The sequence below is a fragment of the Zingiber officinale genome, chromosome 7A (genome assembly GCF_018446385.1).
Source record: "Zingiber officinale cultivar Zhangliang chromosome 7A, Zo_v1.1, whole genome shotgun sequence".
Lineage (NCBI taxonomy): Eukaryota > Viridiplantae > Streptophyta > Magnoliopsida > Zingiberales > Zingiberaceae > Zingiber > Zingiber officinale.
In genome coordinates, this window is record NC_055998.1 from 20,171 (window position 1) to 29,562 (window position 9,392).

General features: G+C 44.7%; 1 protein-coding gene across 1 annotated transcript; it reads left to right on the plus strand.

Moving 5' to 3' along the window:
• The first annotated feature begins 3,788 nt into the window (after positions 1-3,788).
• LOC122000596 (FT-interacting protein 7-like) lies at positions 3,789-9,120 on the plus strand. Its single transcript, XM_042554958.1, has 5 exons — positions 3,789-7,118; positions 7,359-7,513; positions 7,579-7,657; positions 8,029-8,339; positions 8,733-9,120. The coding sequence occupies exons 1-5, from the start codon at positions 4,055-4,057 to the stop codon at positions 8,922-8,924; spliced, it is 3,801 nt and encodes a 1,266-aa protein (XP_042410892.1). The 5' UTR covers positions 3,789-4,054; the 3' UTR covers positions 8,925-9,120.
• Positions 9,121-9,392: the final 272 nt, after the last annotated feature.

Genomic DNA, 9,392 nt, shown 5'->3' on the forward strand with positions numbered 1-9,392 from the left:
ATATCTCTCCTTCAGTCCAAGAAGGATTGGTCTCATAATGTTTGATCAAATCATCATGACTTTCATTTGACTCAAGGACATCAACCTCAGTTTTTATTGAATCAATTATCATTTCAGACCTTATGAAATTATGAAGAATACAAGAAGTAGAAATAATCCTATATTGAGTCTTAACAGAAAAAAGACTTATCTCTCAATATAGCCCATCTAGCCTTTTAAATATCAAAGCATCTCTCAATGCAATTTTTCATTTTTTATATTAAAGTATTTTTTTGTTATCGTTGGTTAATAACCTTACCTCCATTCAATTAAGTGGTACCTTTGACCTCTATATGGTGTCAAAAATTCTTTCCTATTTGTGAATCCAGCATCACACAAATAATAACAACACACACACACATATATATATAAACGAAATATTTGTTAACTAATATCCTATGACTATTATTTTATGATAATTATAACTTAATTAACTTGAGGAATTTTCAAGTCATTCCTCCTACTAATAGTATCCCTTAAAACTCTACCATGACCATCTTCCGCAAATCCTTCCCAACCCATTAGAACATAGCTAAATTGCATGTTCGATGTGCATATACTTAAGACATTGGTTGCAATTTCATCTTTTCTGATTTGATACCTAGGTCTATCACAACTGGGGCATTGCCCTTAATATAAGTCCCATCTAATGCTCCCAAACAACTCTAAACTCAAAGAAGTAACATAAAATTAAATTAATATATTATGTACATTAAAATGATTAAAAAATAAATTTATGAAAATTATCTACATGTACCTTAAACTATTCCCACCTCTCATCCACATAATTTTTTAGGATTGGTTCTGCCTTCCTAAGCAAAATATGTTGTAACCTTAGAACATAGTTCAAAACTAAATAAAATTGTCTACTACCTGTCTCACCACATCTAGCTGCTTGACATTTGAGGACCTTATTCTTCACACCATGTGCAATAACATGAAGAAAAGTATTACAAATTCATTAATTGACATATTTCTATTTCCTTTCAATTTTTCATGAATCTTTAGCAAATAAAGTTTGGCTAAACACCTTCTATCCATCCTACAGTTATCAACACATTATCGATCACTATGAAAAACCATCTCATTTAAGTTTATAGATCTAATGTTATCTACACAATGCTTGATGAGCATATGATATACTCCTCCAAACCTAGCACTCCTCTTAAACAATTGTCAACAATAAAAGCATAAATATCTTGCTTTCCTCCATCTTCATGCGCATAATGCCTGCCTTAGTAACAACTGAGTCATATCAACCTATCAAGTAAAAAGGACATTGAACCAAACAAGAATTTGCAGTGTGGAAAATCCCAAAACAGAAGAAGGTAGAACAAGGGAGTTAAAAGCCCAAAAAATTAAACCAGGAACTTACCTCTTCGCCGACATTAAGCTTATGAAATGAATGGATCTAGAGATGTGAGACTAGTTGGCATTTTCAAAGCAAATGGAAATGAAGGAGATTTATGCAAAAAGGGAGAAACAATCAGCTAAGGATGTGGTTATATATAAGACAAATTGAGATTTAATAAAACTTTAGATATATTTTTGTCTGAAAGGGCAAATATTAGAGGATATTTTTGAAATTTTTTTATTAACCCCGAAATCACGTAAAACCTAATACTTCTAAGGTAATCTACATTCCAGGTTATATGTGCCCATTTAATTTACTGTCGTGCCGGACATGCTCTATTAGTTGAGAATCACTCATTACTTGAATCAAGCAGGGTTAAATAACACATCTTAGATAGATAATCAAGATTTTCAATAATAACATTCAACCAAACATGCCCTAAAATTTCTCTACCAGAGCATTTTGTATTTCTTTATTGAGGATAGAGTTGATATTATCAAAATTGGCATTGACAATTCTTGGAAAATTACTTAAACAATGATTTATTAACCATCTAAAGCTACAAGTCTTGCATTGTTTTGTTACAGATGAATGCCTTGCATTGCAATCATATATGAATTTTTTTAGTTGGACAAATTCAGTGTGGATTAACTGACAGGAAAACAATCAACTCATGAGTCTATTATTTAGTTATATAATTCTTATTTTCTCGTTGAATTTTCAACTGAATAGTGCACCATCAGCAACTGTAAATCTTCATTTAAATTTTATTTCATTTGAATATTTCTATTCTTTTTCTTAAACTTGTTCACACTTAATTTTCTCTATATCTCTTAAACAAGTAAACGACAATGAGGGTGGTGAGGCTTTCCACGAAGATACACACCAACAATGGTGAGTTTTCTACTACTTTTTTGAGTAGACCTTGACTTGAGCATCCACTTGCTGATTACGATCGCTTAATATTTATTAGTCATTTTGTTTAAGATTGATTGAATATTTTTTTTAAAAAAAAAAATCTTTCCCTCACAAAATGCCCTTTGGAGAGGAGGTTGACCTAGTACAATTTGCCCCCTTTTAAGTAATTTAAGGTCTCTTTATCCCTTCAGGCACGACATGCTTTAGAAAATTTATAAATGTACCAGTAGCACTAAAATATTCATTTAAGGAAAAAAAAAATAACTTAACAATGCATATTAAATGATACGATGCATGATGATGAGATTCGGTAAAAAGAGATAATCAGAAATTAAAATGACGTGACAGTCAGAAGTCAAGAAAATATGATAGTCAGAAGTTAAGGAGAACGTGACAGTCAACAGATATGGAACAACGTCAGCAACCAAATTCCTGACCGAGTTCCTACAAACCGGGACTCCAGATTTGAGACACCTCGGTAGACAGTCTAATGATAGCTGACCAAAATTTGACGGGTTAGGCTCTCACAACCTGGCCGTACCTAGGCCCGATGCTCTCGGTAAGCTAAAACTCCCGGTCAGTTAACTCCTAGTCAGCACTTGGACTATCTCTCCACGGCCTTGGCCTCCCAAGGTCTAGGCCAAGCGTTATACTCGGCTGATCATCCAAGGCTATCCTATTCCTTCCTGATCAGGACAGAAAGCGCTACAGGACAATAAGGTCAGGGAATCGTAATCGCCTATCAGAGAATAACTGCAAGTGTCAGGAAATATTCCAACGATCTGCAGTCACCTGCGAATGAAACTTCCTTCAGGCTATAGAAGGATGTCACGTGTCCCATATCACTCGATAAGTCCTGCCACCCGATATTCTCTGACATCAATCAGACTTCAGAAGGTACGCACTGTCATATATAAAAAGATAGGACCTCTCCCTTTTGCAGGTACATTGTCTCGCATATTCGCACTTGTCTTCTACTTTCTTTCTTCTTCGTACACTGTTCTTCTGGGGAAAAAGTACCTGACTTGAGCGTCGGATCTGCTCCGAAGACCTTTTCTCTAGTTTCGGACCTCTAACATCCGTGTGCTTGTCTGAGTGTGCGCAGAGCTCAGGTATCACCGCCTCAGCCATCGTCGTCCGTTAACACTACGTGGGAGTCCATTTTTGAAAACGTATACGGAAAAGATGTCTCAGTCGTCCCTCCATCAATATTCATAATAGCTCATTCATCTTTCATCTGACTCAAATTCTGGACAAATCAGTAAATATGCCACATATACAGCAAGGGAGAATTGAAACGATGAAAATAAGCCTGCACGGTAGAGATGTAGCTGTTTGGTCAGCCATTAGGTGGAACTTTTTATACAAGTAGACGACGTATGGGAGATGTTAAATTGGAGTAAGCATGATTACGTCTATTTCAAACGTTTTTTATCATCAGTTCTCAAGTTATATAAAGAAAAATAACTCAGTCAATTTATAGCCGAACACCAATCTCGATCGCATTCTCCATGAAATTAAAGAGCGAGAAGCGATGAAATTGGCAACGACACCACGCTGAGCAACGATTAAACTGTGGACGACGAGGAGGAAGAGACTACGGAAGCGACGAGCTAAAGGGAATAGGGAAGTCCAGGCATCGTAATCTTATTCGGTTGCATCAACTCTTCAAGTCTTCTGAATTTTATGATCGATTGGTTGTTCTTCATGATCAACTCGTATGCTTAGCGAGTGTTTGAGCGGATGAGATCGATGAAGTTGGCCGTGGAGATCGTGAAAGCAGACGATTTGAAGCCGAAAACCCGGAATGGATCGGCGAATCCCTTCGTCTCGGTGGAATTCCGAGGCAAGCGCCGCCGCACCGCCACCAAGCTCAACTCCCTGAGCCCCTGCTGGGACGAGACACTGCTCTTCCCTGTCGCTGACCCCCTCGACCTCCCACAGAGCACGATCGAGGTCTCTGTCTACCACGACAACTCCAACTTCAACTCAACCGCCCAACATCGCAACAGCTTCCTCGGCCGCGTCCGCCTGTCGGGTTCTTCCGTCGCGCCGTGCCGCCTCGACGCTGCGCTCCAGCTTTGTCCTCTCGATAAGCGCAGCTTCTTCTCCAACGTCCGCGGCGAGCTCACCCTCCGCGTCTACGTAGTCACTGAAGACGACGATGTTCCTGTCCTGAACTCTGTTCAGGCGGAGGCGGAGGCGGAGGTGGAGACGGTGGCAGCTCCATCCACCGTCTCCGCTATCGCCGGGATTAGCCGTGGAATCGAGCCGCTGCCACCTAGGAAGAAACGGAGCCAACTAGCACCGGCCAAAGAAAAGATACTCAGAGAGTTTCGCTCCGTCGGAACCGCCAAGGATCAGGTCCTTCCAACGAACGCAACGCAGGTCTCCTCCAACCGCGAAAGGAGGCGCCAGCCACCTTCGTCGCAGTACTATTACCATGCGAGCCAAGAGCAAGCTATGCCGGCCGCGCCGTTGACAGTTCCGGCGAATCCGTCACCTCCGAAGAAAACAGAGTACGAGCTCGTCGAGACACGGCCGTCCCTCGCGGCCCTCCTAGGCTACCTCTGCTACAAGAACAGTGACAAGATCAAGAACACCTACGACCTCGTTGAGCAGATGGAATTCCTCTACGTGCTCATCGTCAGGGCCCGCCACCTATCGGCCGCAGGCATCGCCGGAAGCCTGGATCCTTACGTGGAGGTAAAGATTGGGAACTTCACAGGAAAGACCAAGCACCGGGTGCAGAGCCGGGACCCGGAGTGGGGGGAGTGCTTCGCCGTGTCCAAGGCCCACCTGACGGCGGCGCGCGTGGAGGTCATCGTCAAGGACAAGAGCCTCCTTGTGGACAACTCGGTGGGCAAGGTGGCAGTGGAGGTGGTGGACGTGCCGGTGCGCGTGCCGCCTGACGGCCCGGTCGCCCCGCAGTGGTACCGGCTCTGGAAAGTGAACGGCGACTACGAGGACGAGGCCTACCGCGGGGAGATAATGATGTCCTTATGGAATGGGACGCAGGCGGACGAGTTGTACTCGACGGCGGTGCACTCCGACGCCGCCCTCCTCCCCTCCGCCGGCATCCCTCACACACGCGGCCAGGTCTACTACAATCCCCGGTTGAGCTACCTCCGGGTCAAGGTCGACTCGGCCCAGGATCTGCTGACTTCCAGACCGGATCCGGAGATCTTCGTAAAGGCCCGGTTCGGCCCGCAGGTATGCGACACCAGGCCCTCCCCGGTCCGCTCGCCGAACCCCACGTGGAAAAATGAGGAGATCATGCTGGTCGCCAGTGAACCTTTCGACGAATTGCTAGTGCTGACGGTGATGGACCGGGCCAAGAACGAAGCCTTGGCCCAAGTCGTTCTCGGCAAGGGCTTGATCCGTACCCACGCCGACCACCGCAAACCCTTGCCTTCCCAGTGGTTCGCCCTCGAGAAGCCAGGCGGCGGCGGCGGCGGACAATACGGCAAAATCCAGGTCGCGTGCTACTACGACAACAGTTATCACGTCATCGACGAGGCCGCCCACTTCACCAGCGACTACCAGCCTTCCGCCAGACCGCTCAGGCGGGCCACCGTCGGCTCGCTGGAGATAGGGATTCTAGACGCCAAGGATCTCGCGCCGCAGTGGAGTAACAATGGCAGCGGCAAGAGCGACGATGCGACCAACGCTTACTGCGTCGCCAAGTACGGTCCCAAGTGGGTGCGCACGCGGACGATCCTTGGGACGAAGCAGCCCTGGTGGAACGAGCAGTTCTCGTGGGATGTTCACGATCCGTCCACCGTCCTCACCGTCGCCGTGTTCAACAACAGTCGCGTCGACGGCAAAAACAACAACGGGAACACCAGAGACGAGCCGCTGGGGAAGATCCGGATCCGTCTCTCCACGCTAGATATCAATCGCGTGTACACGCACTACTACCCGCTGCTGGCCGTTCACCCCACCGGCGTCAAAAAGACCGGCGAGATCCACTTGGCGGTGCGCTTCACCTACCCGTCCTTCTGGTTCAGCATGCTGTGGCTGTACACGAAGCCGATGTATAACAAAATGCATTACCTGCATCCCATCCCCCACCACCAAATGCCGTTTCTTCGCCACTACGCGACGCTGAGCGTGGCGGCGAAGCTGGCCCGTGCCGAGCCGCCGCTCCCGAGGGAGGCCGTCAACTATGTGTTCGACGACGGCTCCAACCGGTTCAGCCTGCGGAAAGGTAGGGCCAACTTCATGCGGATCCAGGCGCTGCTCGCGGACTTCGTGGACTTCGCGAAGTGGTTCGACGGCGTCCGCCAGTGGAACCGCCCGCTGATAACCGTTTTCGTCCACGCCCTGTTCTTGATGCTCGTTATGGTGCCGAGACTGCTCCTCCCCACCGCGTTCCTCCACTTATTCGCCGTCGGCCTGTGGAGATTCAGGAGGCGGCCCAGCTCCCCTGCTCACGCCGACCCTAACCTGTGGGAATGGGCGGATCCGGATATATTCGACGAAGAACTGGACAACATTCCTGTGTTAACGAGGCCACCGGAGGTGGTGGCACGGAGGTACGATCGGCTGAGGTGGCTCGCCGGAAATTTGCAAGAAATGGTGGGGCACCTGGCCAACCACGCGGAGAGGCTGCAGGCGCTGCTAAGCTGGAGGGATCCACGGGCAACGGCTATGTTTGCGGTGTTTGCATTGGCGATGGCAGGAGTCCTTTGGTCGGTGCCGTTCCAGTTGGTGGTGGTGATATTTGGCCTGTACGCCATGCGCCACCCAAAGCTGCGGAGCAAGACGCCCTCCCTCGCTTTTAACTTCTTCAGGAGGTTACCTGGTAAAGCGGATATGCTTCTCTAAGTTCTACTGTAAACTTCACCGTTGAAAATTTTGTTTTTTCCTCGTCCCTCCCCCGGTCAAACAGTCTTTTTGTGGTTGCGGGTCAATCCTCGCATGTGGTTGCGGTGCGATCGCGCTGTTGTCACTTTGTCATCTATCTTTATTTTAATTTATATTTCCTGTTTCCATGATTCTGCCAATTTCCGCTCTCGTCTATCTTTCAAGTAAGCGAACGCAGGGAGAGCGGAGAAGGACGAAGAAGAGAACAGGGGAGTTGGATTCTTGGTTAATATGATGCGAGCCTCGGTGTTGACGAATCCCTCACCTTTCATGGAAGCCGCATGCTCTTCTGCTGCCGCCTCTTTTGTACCGCTCCGTCCTCTCTACCTCAAGGTTGGTTTTTTCATCGTTTGTATTGCCGTCCCGAAAATTTGGGATTTGATTGGTTTTGTTTACAGGAATTGAGCCTCGTGCCAACCCGAATTCCGCAGAGGGGTTCCTCTTGTCGGTCGATTTCTAAGCCCAGGAGGACAATCGGTGAGCTTTTTGAAGCCTTTGATCTTTGTTCTGGCTGTTGAATAGCGCTTTTCTGGTTTCTATTGTAGGGTCATCCTTAGAGAGAGGCAACTATATATCACTAGTAGCATAGTCTAGCCAGCCATGTATCCAACCCCAAATAGTTGGGACTAAAACGACTTTGATGATGATGACAGTATGAAAGTATTAGCATTTTGTTGTTTTGCTTAGAAGATATTCCACACCTACCATAATTCCATGAATTCATGTTAAATATCTTAAGGTTCACCCATTGATCATATTTTCCAAAATGAAAGGATGTTTGATCTTTCTCTGATTTAGTTGATTTCTGTGATAAAGCTGACGATCTTTGTTGCCGATGTTTGCTGCAGTGGTTAAATCAGTTGCCACACCGAATCGATTAGTAGAGTTTCCCCTAACTGCTGAAAATGTTGAGTTAGTATTGGATGAAGTACGACCATATCTTATTTCTGATGGAGGGAATGTAGCACTTCATGAGATAGATGGAAATGTCGTAAGGCTAAAATTACAAGGTGCATGTGGTTCTTGTCCAAGTTCTGTAACGACAATGAAGATGGGAATTGAGCGCCGGTTAAAGGAAAAGATTCCAGAAATTGTTGCAGTTGAACCAGTACCTGATGAGGAGACTGGGCTTCCACTCAATGAAGAAAACATTGAGCAGGTAATAATCAGTTTGCATTGCATCATGATAATGAACAAATATGTCAATCTGATTTTACAAACTGATTTTTTTGCCTGACCTTGTTTCTATCCTCTACGAAGTATCTACTACAAACATATATCAACAAGATCAATCCAACAATCGCCAATGTTTATTCGTCCTATAGGAAACTTGATTTCTGTGTTTTTATACATAGCTCTAGCTTCTATATGTACCTGCTATTGATTTAACATTGTTTCCGTAGCAATTTCTTCTACTGGTATATTAATACAGAGTAATGAGCTGCTTCGAATCATTTGCAATGTTGAAATACCTTGTGTTTCCATGTTCTGTAGCAATTAATAGATGATGGATTGGAAACCGTAATTGCTAGTTAATTTGGTTCCATGTTAGGTGCTTGATGAGATAAGGCCATTCCTTGCTGGAACTGGTGGGGGTGAGCTTGAGCTTATTGAAATTGACAATCCTATCGTCAAGATTAGACTAACCGGCCAAGCTGCCGGCGTCATGACTGTTCGAGTTGCAGTAACACAGAAGCTGCGAGAAAAGATACCTGCCATTGCGGCTGTTCAGCTTTTATCATAGGTCAAAAGGAGCGCTTTGATTTATTTCGATACTTAATGTAATAAACATTGAATTGCACATAGATATTTTCTTGAAGAAATTAAATTGTATTCATCATTTATGTATTTGGAATTAAATTGAGGCATCAAAGTTTCTAGTAATTAAGACATGTATCATGTATATTAAATTATAAAATATATCTACATGCATTAGCGCAGTTGATATCTGTATTCGTGTTTACGGTAATAGGTCTTCGTCGGATCAATTTTGCAAAATATCTAGTCGTGTCTCTGATCTCTCCGATAAAATGTCTCACGTGTATTTTATAATTTTTCAGCGGGTTTTGAAAGTTTGCTGCTTCTATTTTATATATGTAGAAATATTTACATTGTGGATTAACGAATTCAATTACATGTGAATCTCATTATTACTAATTTAGAGTTTTTCTTGGACTCTGTATGTCGCTTATATTATCCGCTAGTTGATTTC

Bases quoted from the DNA above. Each gene is read 5' to 3' on its own strand.
- LOC122000596 (XM_042554958.1), top strand. From the start codon at position 4,055: ATGAGATCGATGAAGTTGGCCGTGGAGATCGTGAAAGCAGACGATTTG. The intron at 7,119-7,358 runs GTAAAGCGGATA...AAGCGAACGCAG, and splicing joins CTTCTTCAGGAGGTTACCTG to GGAGAGCGGAGAAGGACGAA. The intron at 7,514-7,578 runs GTTGGTTTTTTC...TTTTGTTTACAG, and splicing joins TCCGTCCTCTCTACCTCAAG to GAATTGAGCCTCGTGCCAAC.